At 43.2% G+C, this 17,066-nt stretch overlaps 1 protein-coding gene across 1 annotated transcript; it reads left to right on the top strand.

Annotated features, from left to right (window-relative positions):
* The first annotated feature begins 525 nt into the window (after positions 1–525).
* Positions 526–1,381, top strand: LOC110628605 (probable calcium-binding protein CML41). Its single transcript, XM_021775365.2, has one exon. The coding sequence runs from the start codon at positions 649–651 to the stop codon at positions 1,213–1,215; it is 567 nt and encodes a 188-aa protein (XP_021631057.1). The 5' UTR covers positions 526–648; the 3' UTR covers positions 1,216–1,381.
* Positions 1,382–17,066: the final 15,685 nt, after the last annotated feature.

Below are 17,066 nucleotides of genomic sequence, written 5' to 3'. Positions count from 1 at the left end.
GAGTTGCTCATAATACATTTAAAACTTGACTTGATAAAAACTCTGCTTATTTTGTAAACAAACTACACTTAAACTTATTAATACTTCGACTTGAATTTGAAATGAGTCAAACTCGAGTTTAACTCAACTTTGAAATGAATCCGAATTTAAGAAATTTTAATAAATCAAACTTAAACTTTTTAAAATTCGGCTTCATTCACTTGCCCCTAATAAGACCGAAATAACCATCCTACAAACATTCTATAGAATACTCCAACTTGCCTGCTTTGTTAGGCCGAATAGAGGTTTGGGTCGTGATCTTATAAAGAAATGAAAGTAGATTAAGTAAGGAGGAATATACATAAAGTATCTGAAGAAAGTATATACTGGTGCAATTTGGCTTTCCTTTTTTTTTGGACACCTTATAAAGCAGCATGCGAGCAAAGGACAGTAGCCATCAATTCTTGGGACCCCTTGGGAAGCTGCCATGAACTTTCCTTCCACCCATATGCATTTACGTACATTTAGTAACCATTTCTTTGCAACTTCGCTGCAAGTACCTAAACATGTTATTCCAAGAAGAAAACCATTGTATTATATTTCATTTTTCTTTTTGACCTTTCTATGTCTATTTAAGCTTTGTTTGTGGGTTTGTTTTTCTTATCCCTAATGGCAACAGATCGTAGAATCCCAAAACCTTCAAAATGGTTCCCTAACAAGAGTCTCAGATTAAGCTTCCATCGTCGCAGATCAAAGTCTAGTTCAACCCTAAGCTCTCCTTCCTCTCCCTTGTCTCCATGCACACAACGAAACAACTTGAAAGAAAATGAACTGAAAGAAGTTTTTCGTCACTTCGATGGGGACGGGGATCAGAAGATCTCAGCCTTAGAGCTTAGGTCTTACTTTGGGTCAATTGGGGAGTACATATCACATGAGCAGGCTCAAGCAGTGATCGATGATCTTGACTCAGATGGAGATAGGTTATTAGACTTCAATGATTTCTTCAAACTCATGAAAAGGGAAGCAAATGAAGAAGATGATGATCTTAAAAAGGCATTTGAGATGTTTGAAATGGAGAAGGGATCAGGTTGCATAACACCAAAGAGCTTGCAGAGGATGCTTCATCGCCTAGGAGATGCAAAATCCTATGATGAATGTGTGGCCATGATCCATGTATTTGATATTGATGGTAATGGAGTCATTGATTTTCAAGAGTTCCATCAAATGATGGCTTAATTCTTTCTTTTCATTTCTTTTAAAATTTTTATTTATTGTTATGAAAAAATCTTGCTCTTGGTTTGAGATTCCTAGCATATGTACCCATGAGAATAGTTGCTTCTTGTTAAAAAGTAAGTTTGGAAATAAAGCACAGAATGGGATTTGATCATTGAATACATTTTATGTGCTTAATCCAAGTGATATCAACCCCAACTAATTACGCAGTTATCTTCTTTTTTGACCAATGTGATATTCGAGCTTTAGATATGGAGTATTTTGCCCATCACTATTAAATTTCAAGGCTTAAATAACAATATCTTAACAATTGTAAAATTATTGTTTTAATACTATTAAGGGATAATTATCAATGTGCTTTTGTAATTTGCCTTGCCTAATTAAATTGTCCTTATAATTCTAAAATTATATTAAAGTACCCTTACATTTTGATTCCGTTAATTTAAAAGACATCCGTCAGTTTCTATATATTTTGACCGTTAGTCCCATTAAAAAAAAAAAAAAAAACTTAAATCACCTCATTTATATGAAATCCATCTACAAAAACAATTATGTTACTGTTAAAAAGCTAGAGTTTATCTCTAATCTCCTAGAGGGTATTGTATTGCTTTTTCCCGATGGAATGGCTTGCAAATTTCTCATTCATTTTAGATCCTTAATGCCATCATCTCTACCCTCGCCCCTGGCTTGAACTCATAGCATCCGGAACCTTCAACCACCTTGACTCCCTCACTTTTGGGTTGAATTGCCTCCACATTATACTTTGCTATTTTCACATTAACTGTGCAATCGTCATCTCCATCTGTGGTGCACTGGCTTTCATAGGTTTCCCTTTATTCAGTTTCATCTTCGCTCTCTAGTTGCTCCTATACTTTTTCAGAGAAGAACTAAAAAGTCTTGTGGGGCTATCAATTGGTGATTTGGTTGCGACCTTCGGATTTTGATGTTGGGATGCTCTTCTTGCAAAGATTCGGGTTGTGTGGTCTCCCAAAGTATGGCAGCTTGCTTACCAAGTCTCCTGATTGTGCGCTCAATTTCTGGATCGTAAGGCAGAGTCTCCCTGTATTCAGATCTGGTCATAAAAGGAAAACAAATTAGTTAAATCAACTCCCCGGCAACGGCGCCAATTTTTGAATCGCGGTTGTCGAAGCCGGTCAAAATTTAATACCTTTTCAGTTATCAACAATTTTACAACTGCAAATAGTGGTGAAAGGATCAAATCAACAGGAAATTGAAAACTTACCTATTTTCCTTATCAAGACCAAGAGAACACACTGAAAGTAAACTGAGAGTAAAGTAACTGAAAGCAAAATAAAAATAAAGTGCAATAAAAGTAAAAAGGGGGGTTTAGAGATTGATTGAATTGATCTAATGCTGAAAGCAATAAAAGAAAGCGAATAATAAAAATAAAGAGATTTCAATAATGAGAAAGATCTAGTTGAAGAATTGGATCCACTTTAGTTGTTGGGATTGATCATTGAAACTTAGGTTCCTTTATTTGATTCAATAAATTAGTTGTGAAGATGGAAAACGCTTCTCACCACCACATCTCTCCTTAAGCATAAACCAATTAAGGAACGTCCTCTAATTAATTACTAATCAACAAGTTGCCAATGAACGTCCTTGGCCCTTAGGCATCAAAATAACTGTCAATTGCATTAAGAGATAGAGAGGCCTAATTCTAGCTATCCAAACACATAGTGATATTGCTAGATTATGCAACTTCCTTAGTTTTTACACCAAGTGTTCTTATGTTTGAACAATCCAAGCAATTACAGACTCAAAATTATTCAAACTAACAATGTATTACCTTGCAATCACGAATCAAGTGGCCACATTGATCAAAATAACAAAGCAATAATGGAATCAAGCATGAAATTGCACAAATATTGAATAAACCAAAGATAACAATGTATGTTCAGATCTCACAATCCATTAAACAACCAAAGTTTCACCTAATCTTCAACTAGAATAAAAGGTTTCAGCCACTCATGGCTGAACCAAAATCAAAAAAATAAAGAAAAGGAGAAGAAGAGATGAAGAACCGAAGATGGAGAAGCTTGGGGAGCGCCGGCTGAATGGGGAAGTGAGGGAAGAGAGGGATGGCCGGCTAGTTTAGGGATCCTTATAAAGGATTTATGTGCTGTCCTAGGTCTTCCTTGCTGCCCAAGTTGATGTCTTTGCTGCCCAAGATGCTGCCCATGCCGTCCAACCTTGCATTGATGAGGTGGAGCCTCTATTTGAATTTTGAATTTTGAATGTGCAAGACTTGAGGTGGCATGTGTGTAATACCCGGCTAGACTCCGGTATCGGAATTCCTACCGTCCGGTGGAATCTCGGATGTCGGAAGCCTCTAGTAGGGTAGAAACATGTTTTCATAAAATGTTTTAATGTATTCCATGGTTTTAAGTAAAAAGGAAATGAGTTTTTGCATGAAAACAACCTTGGAGGAAAACCCAGGTTCGGCCGCCGAATCTCAAGTTCGGCCGCCGAACATGCATGCATTTCGGGTGTGCCTTAGGCCCCCGAAGGCATAAGTGAGGGAAGTCCAGGTTCGGCCGCCGAACATGGCATGCATGCGGAGGCACGTTCGGCCCCCGAACGTGGCCTGGCCAGCCACTATAAAAGGGTCCCTTAGCCGAAATGGGCGAGCTTTTCTTCCCATTTTTGGCCAAGGTGAGCTCTCCGCCGTCCCTCTCCAATCTTTGAGTTCTTCCTTCAAATCTTTCATGATTTTCACAAGTTTTCATCTTGTTTTGAAGATTTTCAAGTTTTGAGCAAGTTTTGAGCTTGGAGACCCAAGGAAGTTGAAAATCTCCCATCTCCAAGATTAGGTCGTCTCTCTCTCGATCTTCAAGAGGTAAGAGTCGATCTTAAGCTCATTGCATGTTTTAAGTAAGTTTTAAGTAGATCTTTGGGTTAGAATGCATGTTTAGCTTATGGTTAGGTTAATGAGTTTATGATGTGTTTTTGAGCTATGTGGCTTACAAATGCATGATTGATGTGTTGTAGATGGGGTTTTAGATAGTTTGAAGCCCCTAGGAGCTTGTATGCTTATGTATGTGTGTTGTAGAATAGGTTTATGCATGTTTGGATGGATTGGGAGGCGTATATGCATAGAAGAGCTGAGTTTCTGCCACTAAGGGAGAAACCAGGTTCGGCAGCCGAAGGAACTTTCGGCCGCCGAACATGCTTGTGGAAGCAGCCTTCGGCTGCCGAAGCTTGCCCTCGAAAGGAGACTTTCGTCTCTGTCTGGGAGTTTCGGCTGCCGAAAGTGCTGCCGAACATGCATGAGTTTCGCCTCTGTCTGGGAGTTTCGGCCGCCGAAGGTGCCGCCGAACCGACCTGACTTTCGGCTCTGGAGGGACTTTCGGCCGCCGAACCTGCCGCCGAAAGTGCCCTGTCCAGCCTTCCTTTGCATGTTTTTGCATGAATGTTTTGAGGTGTTTTAGAGGGTTTTTGGGGGATGTTTTCAGAGTCATGTTATAGTATGTTGGTCCCTCATTTGAGTCCACCTATGTAGGTTCGGACCCGAGGAACCGAGGACCTCAGCAGTGAGTCAACTGCTTCAGTCAGTGTCAAAGCTAGCCAGAAGTGAGTAGAATAACTCCTTATGTTTCAAGAAAATAAATCAGTTTTGAGCATGTTCATGCATCACGGATGCCATGTGATATTTTAGGTTGTTTGCATTAGAAATCACGAATATGTTGCATTGCATAATATGTTGTTGATGTGGGTGAATGTCGAATGATCCATTAGCCCTCATATGTTATGACGTGATGATATGATATGGAAGTCCAGGTGTGGCCTGCACTACGCCCCTGGCACTATGTAAGAGAAAGACCGGATGTGGCCTGCACTACGCCCCTGGCACCATTGGTTATGTATGTTATGTTATGTGTAAGAGAAAGACTAGGTGTGGCCTGCACTACGCCCCTGACATGATTGGAATATGTAGAGGGCTAAATGGTGACGAGTTCATCCTTGATATGATTAGTTGTGATATGATGCATTCCATGATAGCATGTGTTTTAAATGCTTTATGATTCTGCTCACTGGGCTCTAGTAGCTCACCCCTCTCCCAAATTCCCCAGGTTTGCAGGTACAGGGTAGACCAGGAGGTCAGCAAGAGTATTGAAGTCATTTGTATATAATAGATAGAATGTGGACATGATAAAATGTAAAGTTATGAATAGTTATGTAATGTAATGATATTGAGGATTAGAGGTTGTGCTTGACTCTATGTGTAAGGTGTCCCTTTTAATACATGATCTTAGATGTTTATGTCAACCAACTCAACATATGTTGTAATTGCCCATTGGGGCATTGATGAGATCCCACAGAGGGGTCGATGTTTATGATTATGTCTATGTTCAGTGCATGCACAGGTTGAGTTTGGTGTATGAATGTAAAGAAAAGTTCAAATTTTTATGTATGTTGTTGATCATGTATGGGATTTAACAGGTTTACAGGTTGTATGTCAGGCTTGCTACGGGTTCCGGCGGCCTTAAGCCGACCTGGATCCTAGCGCCGGTAGCGGTCCGATTTTCGGGTCGTTACAGAATGGTATCAGAGCCCTAGGTTCATATGGTCGGACCTAGAGTGTCGGGCTCATAGATGTTATAGAAGGTCAAGCACAATAGGAAAGATCATGTCCACTAGGATAGGATGTGGAGTTCTGTCTTGTATAATGATGTGAAATGCCATGATAATATGCATATGCATTAATGTTATGATTGTTATGTGATGTATGTGATGCGGGTTCATGTGTTGACACATGAACCATTTGATGCTGATGTTTATGTGCTTTGTGCTGTTTTTTCAGAAAACAGGATGAGAGGAACTCGTCGATCTGCACGATTGACTGGAGTGCCACCTGAGGATGAGGGCATGAGCTCCCGTCCTCCTACATTGCCTAGGGCAATGTCTAGTAGGTCTAACAGAGAAAGAGCAGTAAGAGACCCTAGAAGGTCTCTGGATCTGGGTAGGAGCAGATCAGTGAGGGGAACAGTTCAGGGAGGAATGTCAGAAGACATGGGGGATGATATGGATGTAGAGCAGAGGAGGGATGGCAGTCTGGGAGTTAGCATGTCAGAAGAGGGAATGGGAGAGTCCCAAGGAGACACTCAGGCCTCGGGATTTGTTCAGCCACCTTACTACCCACCCTTCTCACAAAACCCCGGATATTCGATGGGAGGCACATCAGATTACCATAGCTTTAACCCTTATCCCACACAGATGCCATACCCACCTTACTACCCACCATACCCACAGTACCCAATGTATCCACCCCCGCCCTACTATCCAAATCCAGCAAACCCTACCTCAGAAAATGTTGCACCTCCTCCACCATCAGCAGAATCCACAGTTCTAGCAACCCATATGCCTAAGCCTAGCTCATCTGGTGGGAGCAAGGTCAAGATGATCGACTACATGAAGCTGGGTGCTCCCCAGTTTGAAACCGGAGATGACCCGTTTGTGTACCTTGAGAGGGTCAAGACAATTACAGATGAGATAGGGGCAGATGACAGTAGAGCCATTCAGATGGCTGGGTTCACATTAAAATGCAAAAAGGCCCGTGAGTGGTTTAAGAACTATGTGAGCCCGAGGTTGGAAAGCCTATCGTGGGAGGAGTTTGCAAATGAATTTACAGGATGGGCTTTTCCTGACAGTTCAAGAGAATTGAAGATGATTGAGTTTGAACAGTTAAGGGAGACAGAGGAAATGAGTGTAGAGGAGTACACCGACAGATTCTTGGAGCTGTTGCCGTTTGCAGGGCAAACTCTTGACACAGACCAGAAGAAGTCAAGGAAGTATATCATGAAACTTCACTCCAGGTATTCCTCCTTGATTCAGTCCGCAGATAGGGAGAGCTTCCATGCCATAGTGGATATGACTAGGAGGATGGAGGCTAGTGCTATCATCGAGGGGAAAGTCAAGCAATTAGTGGCACAGCCTTTTGGTTCTAAGACTCTAGGCTCTTCTTCTCTGAATGCAGTAGCTTCAGGTAGTAAAAAGTGGGACAGAGGCTCTAGGAAGTCCAAGAAGAACAAGTTCTGGAACAAGGTTAAGTCCAGTCTGGGATTTGGAGGTGGCTCAAGCTCTGGTGCGGATAATGCAGTTTGTGCAAGGTGTGGTAAGCCACACAGGGGAGTATGTCGGTTTGGGACGACAGCCTGTTACAGATGTGGTCAGGAGGGGCATATGTCTCGAGAATGTCCAAGAGCAGTCCCGATGGCACAGTCCCAGCAGACAGCTTCAGGTAGTGTAGCGCAGCCAGCAGCTCTAGCCACGACTCAGGCCAGTGGCAGAGGTAGAGGGAGAGGGGCAGCCTCTTCTTCAGCGGGTTTCAGTGGTGAAGGTCCATCAGCTCCAGCACGAATCTTCACGATGACACAGCAGGAGGCAGATGCATCTAACACCGTGGTGGCAGGTAACTTAGTCATTGGTTGTTCAGATGTGTATGCCTTGATGGACCCTGGTGCATCTCATTCTTTTATTGCACCGATTGCCGTTGAGAGGTTGGGGTTGATGATCTCTGGGTTAGAGTGTCCTCTCTGGGTCAGTGGACCCAAGTGTGATCCATCAGTGGCAGAGTCAGTCTGCCAGTGTAGTCCTGTGTTTGTTGAGGGAAGATGCTTGTCCGCCGACCTGGTGGTTCTAGATTTGACAGATTTTGACGTCATTCTAGGGATGGACTGGTTGTCTACCCATGGTGCTACCTTGGACTGCAGGGACAAGGTAGTCAGGTTCAGAGGTCAGGATGGGTCAGAAGTTGTCTTCAGGGGAGACATGAAGGGTATACCTAGAGGTCTGATATCAGCTCTTCAGGCTCGTAGGTTGCTTAGGAGGGGATGTCAGGGGTATTTGGCTCATGTGAGAGAGCTTAGCAGTCAGGTTAGAGAGCCCGCCTCTGTAATACCCGGCTAGATTCCGGCATCGGAATCCCTACCTTCCGGTGGAATCTCCGTTGGAATCTGGAATTTTTGAAGTTGCCAGAGGCTTCTAGAGGGGTAAAATGTGTTTTCTAAAAGGTTTTTACTGATTTCATGGTTTTAAATGGAAAAGAAATGAGTTTTGGAAAGAATAGACCAAGGAGGCGTTTGCCAGGTTCGGCCGCCGAAAGTGAAGTTCGGCCGCCGAACATGGAAAGGCTTCGGGAGCGCCTTTGGCCTCCGAAAGTCTTGTTTGAACGAGCCAAGGTTCGGCCGCCGAAAGTCAAGTTCGGCCGCCGAACATGCATGAGTTTAGGGGGCATGTTAGGCCGCCGAAGGTCTTCGACCAGGCCACCTATAAAGGGCCCTCAGATCGGAAATGGGAGAGTTTTCTCCCCATTCTCAAGCTCAGGTGAGTTTTTGTCCTCCCTTGGCCGTTTACATGTTTTTCTTCATCTCCTTCATGTTTTCATGAGTTCCATGGTGGTTTTGAAGAGTTTTAAAGCTTGGATCAAGGTTTGGAGAGCTTGGAGCTTTTGGAGCTTGGATTCTCCACACCTCCGAGTTAGGGATCACACCACCCTCGATCTTCAAGAGGTAAGTGTAGATCTTTACTTTCCTAGTGTCTTTTGAAGTTTTATGAAGTTTTAAGTAAGTTTAATGGTGTTTTAATGGGTAGATATGCATGTTTAGTTTATGTGGGTTTGATGCCCAATGTATGATTATATGTGTTTATGTGATGATATGTTGTTAGTTTATGCTCCTTTATGCATGTGGGAGTGAGTATGCATGATGGGGAGAGAGTATGTAAGGATTTGGGTTGTTTTGATGGTTTTGGCCTATGTGGGTCATAAACTATCTAGGTATGTTTTGATGTTGTTTTTGGAGTTTAATCAAGCTATTAAGCTGCTTTGTGCATGGTTAAGGGTTTATGCATGTTTTGGTATAGTTGGGTGCTTGTTTTGGGGTGTTTGGAAGGTTTGGAAGGCTTGAATGCATGAGAAGCTGAGTTCTGCCCTTCTGGGAAGAACTCAGGTTCGGCCGCCGAAGGTGGTTTCGGCCGCCGAACCTGCCTTTGGATGCATGGTTTGGCCGCCTAACCTTGCCCCCGAAAGTTGAGTTTTGGCTTGAAAGCAGACTTTCGGCCGCCGAAGGAAGGATTCGGCCGCCGAAAGTGCCTGACTTTCGTCTCTGGAGTGGGACTTTCGGCCGCCGAAGGTGCCGCCGAAAGTGCCCGAGTTTCGTCTCTGGAGGGAGGGTTCGGCCGCCGAAGGTGCCGCCGAAAGTGCCCTGTCCAGCCTTTTCAAGGTTGTTTTCTATGCATGTTTAAGTGATGTTTTAGAGGGTTTTTGGGTAGTTGTTTATGAGTGGTTAGAATGTGTTTGGCACCTCATTCGAGTCCACCTGTGTAGGATCGGACCCGAGGGACCGAGGAGGCCAGTAGTGCTAGCAGTTGCAGAGTCAGTCAGCGTCTGCCAAGAGGTGAGTAGAACTAACTTAATCTTTTATTTTAATAAAATCTAATGCCTAAAGCATGCTCATGCATCATGTTTATATGTAATAGGATGATTGCACTAGTTTCACGAATGTGACGCATTGCATAAATTGTTGATTATATGATGAGATGGGTGGACCAAGGCGACCTCAATAGCCCGTAAGTCTGTCATTGAGTCCTTGTTAGTCGGGCGAGTACATGTAGGAAAGCCCATTGAGAGCTCCTTCGGAGCCGAGTTATGACAGAGGGAATGTTGGGGTCATGTCTAACCCTGAGGGGAAGGACGTTTCGAGAACCCTCTAAAATCACCCGCGAGAGGAAGAGATTGCTAGCGTGAGCTCAAGCGGGAGTGAAAAGGATTGTTGTGTAATAGTTGTGATATGGCGCATTTCATGAAAGCATGTAATTAATGAACTGTTTTCTCTGTTTCTACTCACTGGGCTTTTTAGCTCACCCCTCTCCCCTAACCCCAGTTTTGCAGGTCAGAAGTAGTCCAGGAGGACGTCAAGGGTAAAGGTTATGGTTATGTAATAGATTAGTAAGCTTTTAGTGTGGACATGTATTAAGATTCGATATTCTTTTTGTAAGATGTTATGTATTGTAAGAGTTATGATTATGGATTAGAAATGTGCTTGGCCCTAAGACTTGGTTAGTCCCTGTTCAATACATGATGTATGTAATGTTTTAGATGTTGAGTTGTGTTGAACTAATCTTGTGGCATGTGTTGTTTACCACGTTATGTTATGGATGAGGACCCTAGTAGAGGTCTTATGTTTGTGGTTTGATGCATGCACAGGTTAGGTTCTAGTTCTTTGGATGTATCCCAGCTTGATGTATGTTATGTTGACCCGGCTAGAGTTTTGAGGGCTCTAGAAAAAGGGGGTTTCTTTATGTTTCCAGTTATGTTGCATACAGGACAAGCTCGGTTTATACATCATATGTTTCAGTTTTTATGTTAAGTTTCGTTCATGTATGGGATTTGACCAGGTGATAGGAGGTATGTTTGGCTTGCTACGGGTCCCGGCGGCCTTAAGCCGATCTGGATCCTAGCGCCGGTGGCGGTTCGGGCCGTTACAGAGGGGTATCGGTTTCCGGGCTGTTACAGCCTCGGTGCCAGTGGTCAGAGAGTTCTTAGATGTGTTCCCAGATGAACTGCCAGGTTTACCACCTGCTAGGGAGATAGAGTTCGAGATAGAATTGATGCCTGGAACCCGACCGATCTCTATCCCTCCTTACAGGATGGCACCAGCAGAATTGAAAGAGTTGAAAGAACAGTTGCAAGAGCTGGTAGACAAGGGCTTCATCCGACCGAGTACCTCACCCTGGGGTGCTCCAGTCTTGTTTGTGAGAAAGAAGGATGGATCCCTTAGACTTTGTATCGACTACAGGCAGTTGAACAAAGTCACTACCAAGAACAAGTACCCTTTGCCAAGGATCGACGATCTATTCGACCAGCTAGCAGGAGCGGGTTGTTTCTCCAAAATAGATATGAGATCTGGGTACCATCAGCTGAGGATCAGAGATGAGGATGTGCCAAAGACGGCTTTCAGGACAAGATATGGGCATTTTGAGTTCCTTGTAATGCCGTTCGGGTTAACCAATGCCCCTGCAGCATTCATGGATCTCATGAACAGAGTGTTTAGCCAATACCTGGATCACTTCGTTATTGTCTTCATAGATGATATCTTAGTGTATTCCAGGAATGCAGAGGAGCATGCCCATCATCTGAGGTTGGTTCTGCAGACCTTGAGGGAACATGGCTTGTATGCCAAGTTCTCTAAGTGTGAGTTCTGGCTGAGGAGCATTTCATTCTTGGGGCATGTAGTGTCAGAAAATGGAATAGAGGTGGACCCCAAGAAGACAGAAACTGTGGCTAACTGGCCTAGACCCACTTCAGTGACAGAGATTAGAAGTTTCTTGGGTTTGGCAGGTTACTACAGGAGGTTCGTTCAGGACTTCTCAAAGATTGCAGCTCCTCTGACCAGACTAACCAGGAAAAATCAGAAGTTTGTGTGGACCGACTAGTGCGAAGAGAGTTTTGAAGAGCTTAAGAAGAGGTTAACGTCAGCACCAGTGTTAGCTTTGCCAGCTAACAATGAGGATTTCACAGTTTTCTGTGATGCGTCCCGTGTGGGACTAGGTTGTGTGTTAATGCAGAATGAGAGGGTGATTGCTTATGCTTCTAGACAGCTGAAGAAGCATGAGTTGAATTACCCCACACATGACCTGGAGATGGCAGCAGTAATCTTTGCACTCAAGATGTGGAGGCACTACCTCTATGGGGTTAAATGTGAGATCTTCACGGATCATAAGAGCCTATAGTACATCCTGAGTCAAAGAGATTTGAACTTGAGACAGAGGAGATGGGTAGAGCTGCTGAGTGATTATGATTACAAGATTCAGTACCATCCGGGTAAGGCGAATGTTGTAGCAGACGCCTTAAGCCGAAAATCACTCGGCAGTTTGTCCCACATATCAGCAAAGAGGAGGCCAGTGGTGAAGGAGTTTTACAAGCTCGTTGAGGAAGGTCTACAGTTGGAGTTGTCTGGTACAGGTGCTTTGGTAGCCCAGATGAGGGTGGCACCCGTGTTTCTGGAGCAGGTGGCTCAAAAACAGCATGAGGACCCAGAGTTAGTGAAGATTGCCAGGACTGTTCAGTCAGGCAAAGATAGTGAGTTCAGATTCGACAGCAAAGGGATCCTCCGCTATGGGAGCAGACTATGTGTACCAGATGACATAGGGCTAAAAGGAGACATTATAAGAGAGGCTCATAATGCAAGATACAGCGTTTACCCCGGAGCCACCAAGATGTATCAAGATCTGAAGAAAGTTTATTGGTGGCCAACGATGAAGAAAGAAGTGGCACAATTTGTGTCAGCCTGTGAAGTGTGTCAGAGGGTGAAGCTGGAACATCAGAAGCCGGTTGGAATGCTTAACCCGCTACCTATTCCAGAGTGGAAATGGGAGAATATAGCTATGGACTTCGTAGTGGGGTTACCGGCGACGTCCAACAGATTGGACTCCATATGGGTGATTGTGGACAGACTCACCAAATCTGCTCACTTCATCCCTGTCAGGAGTGGCTATTCTGTGGACAAGTTGGCGCAGATGTATGTTGATGAGATCGTCAGGTTGCATGGGGTTCCTGTTTCAATAGTGTCCGATAGAGGGCCCCAGTTCACCTCCAGATTTTGGCGGAGTCTGCAGAATGCCATGGGTACCAGGTTGGATTTTAGCACTGCTTTCCATCCACAGACGGACGGACAATCAGAAAGGACCATCCAGACCATAGAGGATATGCTTAGAATGTGTGTACTGGACTTTGGCGGTTCTTGGAGGCAGCATCTACCCTTGGTGGAGTTTGCCTACAATAACAACCATCATGCTAGCATCGGGATGGCTCCATATGAAGCTTTGTATGGGAGAAAGTGCAGATCACCTGTTTGCTGGGAAGAAGTTGGAGAAAAGGCCTTGGCAGGGCCTGAGCTAGTAGAGATTACCAGCAGGGTAGTACCCATAATCAGAGAAAGAATCAAGACTGCTGCAAGCAGACAGAAGAGTTATACAGACATCCGCAGAAGACAGGTAGAGTTTCAGGAGGGGGATCTGGTATTGCTCAAGGTGTCCCCTATGAAAGGAGTGGTTCGCTTCGGGAAGAAAGGTAAACTAGCCTCACGATATATCGGACCCTTTGAAATCTTGCAAAAGATTGGGAATGTGTCGTACAAGCTGGATTTACCTACTTCAATGGAAAGAATCCATCCGGTTTTCCATGTTTCAATGTTGAGGAAGTTTGTGTCAGATCCGAGCAAGGTTCTTAGTGAGCCTGATGTGGAGATCCAAGAGGATCTCACTTATGTTGAACAGCCAGTACGGATCATAGACACCCAGATCAAAAAGCTAAGAAACAAGGAAATCCCAATGGTGAAAGTCCTGTGGAACCACCACAATTTGGAAGAATGCACTTGGGAGACACGGGAGTCCATGCTCCAACAATACCCTTATCTTTTCTAAGGTTAGTTTCTTATATGTTTCATGTGTTTTATGTGTATGATATGTTGTATGCCTTGCATGTGCTAGTTGAGGAACATTCGGGGACGAATGTTCTTAAGGGGGGAGAATGTAATACCCGGCTAGACTCCGGTATCGGAATTCCTACCGTCCGGTGGAATCTCGGATGTCGGAAGACTCTAGTAGGGTAGAAACATGTTTTCATAAAATGTTTTAATGTATTCCATGGTTTTAAGTAAAAAGGAAATGAGTTTTTGCATGAAAACAACCTTGGAGGAAAACCCAGGTTCAGCCGCCGAATCTCAAGTTCGGCCGCCGAACATGCATGCATTTCGGGTGTGCCTTAGGCCCCCGAAGGCATAAGTGAGGGAAGTCCAGGTTCGGCCATCGAACATGGCATGCATGCGGAGGCACGTTCGGCCCCCGAACGTGGCCTGGCCAGCCACTATGAAAGGGTCCCTTAGCCGAAATGGGCGAGCTTTTATCCCCATTTTCGGCCGAGGTGAGCTCTCTGCCGTCCCTCACCAATCTTTGAGTTCTTCCTTCAAATCTTTCATGATTTTCACAAGTTTTCATCTTGTTTTGAAGATTTTCAAGTTTTGAGCAAGTTTTGAGCTTGGAGACCCAAGGAAGTTGAAAATCTCCCATCTCTAAGATTAGGTCGTCTCTCTCTCGATCTTCAAGAGGTAAGAGCCGATCTTAAGCTCATTGCATGTTTTAAGTAAGTTTTAAGTAGATATTTGGGTTAGAATGCATGTTTAGCTTATGGTTAGGTTAATGAGTTTATGATGTGTTTTTGAGCAATGTGGCTTGCAAATGCATGATTGATGTGTTGTAGATGGGGTTTTAGATAGTTTGAAGCCCCTAGGAGCTTGTATGCTTGTGTATGTGTGTTGTAGAATAGGTTTATGCATGTTTGGATGGATTGGGAGGCGTATATGCATAGAAGAGCTGAGTTTCTGCCACTAAGGGAGAAACCAGGTTCGGCAGCCGAACATGCTTGTGGAAGCAGCCTTCGGCTGCCGAAGCTTGCCCCCGAAAGGAGACTTTCGTCTCTGTCTGGGAGTTTCGGCCGCCGAAAATGCCGCCGAACATGCATGAGTTTCGCCTCTGTCTGGGAGTTTCGGCCGCCGAAGGTGCCGCCGAACCTGCCTGACTTTCGGCTCTGGAGGGACTTTCGGCCGCCGAACCTGCAGCCGAAAGTGCCCTGTCCAGCCTTCCTTTGCATGTTTTTGCATGAATGTTTTGAGGTGTTTTAGAGGGTTTTTGGGGGATGTTTTCAGAGTCATGTTATAGTATGTTGGTCCCTCATTTGAGTCCACCTGTGTAGGTTCGGACCCGAGGAACCGAGGACCTCAGCAGTGAGTCAACTGCTTCAGTCAGTGTCAGAGCTAGCCAGAGGTGAGTAGAATAACTCCTTATGTTTCAAGAAAATAAATCAGTTTTGAGCATGTTCATGCATCACGGATGCCATGTGATATTTTAGGTTGTTTGCATTAGAAATCACGAATATGTTGCATTGCATAATATGTTGTTGATGTGGGTGAATGTCGAATGATCCATTAGCCCTCATATGTTATGACGTGATGATATGATATGGAAGTCCAAGTGTGGCCTGCACTACACCCCTGGCACTATGTAAGAGAAAGACCGAATGTGGCCTCACTACGCCCCCGGCACCATTGGTTATGTATGTTATGTTATGTATAAGAGAAAGACCAGGTGTGGCCTGCACTACGCCCCTGGCATGATTGGAATATGTAAAGGGCTAAATGGTGACAAGTTCATCCTTGATATGATTAGTTGTGATGTGATGCATTCCATGATAGCATGTATTTTAAATGCTTTATGATTCTGCTCACTGGGCTCTAGTAGCTCACCCATCTCCCAAATTCCCCAGGTTTGCAGGTACAGGGTAGACCAGGAGGTCAGCAAGAGTATTGAAGTCATTTGTATGTAATAGATAGAATGTGGACATGATAAAATGTAAAGTTATGAATAGTTATGTAATGTAATGATATTGAGGATTAGAGGTTGTGCTTGACTCTATGTGTAAGGTGTCCCTTTTAATACATGATCTTAGATGTTTATGTCAACCAACTCAACATATGTTGTAATTGCCCATTGGGGCATTGATGAGATCCCACAGAGGGGTCGATGTTTATGATTATGTCTATGTTCAGTGCATGCACAGGTTGAGTTTGGTGTATGAATGTAAAGAAAAGTTCAAATTTTTATGTATGTTGTTGATCATGTATGGGATTTAACAGGTTTACAGGTTGTATGTCAGGCTTGCTACGGGTTCCGGCAGCCTTAAGCCGACCTGGATCCTAGCGCCGGTAGCGGTCCGATTTTCGGGTCGTTACAATGTGTGTCTTCTTTGGCTACTTTGACAAGCTGAATTTGAATTTCAAATTTGAATGTGCATCTTCTAGAGATTTGACTTCTTTAATAAGGAAAAGGATTCTTAAAGATCTTAAATTTCAAACTGCTATGCTAAATGCACTTTCCTTATTTGCCACTTTTCTTATTTAGCACTTTCCTTAATGAGCTGAATCTTGATTTTGAATTTGAATTCTCTTAAGGATTTGAAATTTGAATTTCAAATTACTTTCCTTATTTGACTCCTTTCAAGTTGCACTTGGCATGCTTGCTCTCTTTTGCTCCATTTTAGGCAGTTTTAGGGGCATTTTTACCAAATTGTCTCTTTACACCATTTTCTGCAGAATAAGATTAAAATCACAAAATTAGGCAAAAAAAGTGTAAATAAACATTAATAACATCATGATAAAGTGGTCTAAAATATGCTCTATCAGGAATTGATACTCGCCTATTTTTCTTATTAAGATCAAGTAAATAAACTGAAAATAAAATAAAAAGGGAGTTTTGAGATTGATGAACTAAACTAGAATTAAAAGCAACTAAGTAAAACAAATAATTAAAGTAAAGAGAATTTAATAATGAGAAAGATCTAGTTGAAGAATTGGATCCACTTCAGTTGTTGGGATTGATCATTGACACATAGGTTCTTTTATTTGACTCAATAAATTAGTTATGGGGGTGGAAGACGCTTCTGACCACCATATCCCTCCTTAAGCATAGATTAACTAAAAAATGTTCTCTAATTAATCATTAATCAACAAGTAGCTTTTAGCATCATATAACTGTCAATTGCATTAAGAAATAGAGAGACCTAATTCTAGCTACCCAAACGTATGATGATCTTGCTAGATCATGCAATCTCCTTGGTTTTTACACCAAGTGTTACTTGTGTTTGAATAATTCAAGTAATTATGGATTTCAAACTATCCAAACTAACAAACTATTACTTTGCAATCAAGAATCAATGGGCCCTATTGATCTAAATAACAAAGCAACAATAGAATTAAGCATTAAATTGCATAAATATTAAT

Source organism: Manihot esculenta, chromosome 12 (assembly GCF_001659605.2).
Source record: "Manihot esculenta cultivar AM560-2 chromosome 12, M.esculenta_v8, whole genome shotgun sequence".
NCBI lineage: Eukaryota > Viridiplantae > Streptophyta > Magnoliopsida > Malpighiales > Euphorbiaceae > Manihot > Manihot esculenta.
Note: the sequence above shows the minus strand (reverse complement) of the source record. Positions and strands in the feature narration are given on the sequence as shown.

Excerpts from the sequence above, each read along its gene's own strand:
- LOC110628605 (XM_021775365.2), top strand. The coding sequence starts at position 649 with ATGGCAACAGATCGTAGAATCCCAAAACCTTCAAAATGGTTCCCTAAC.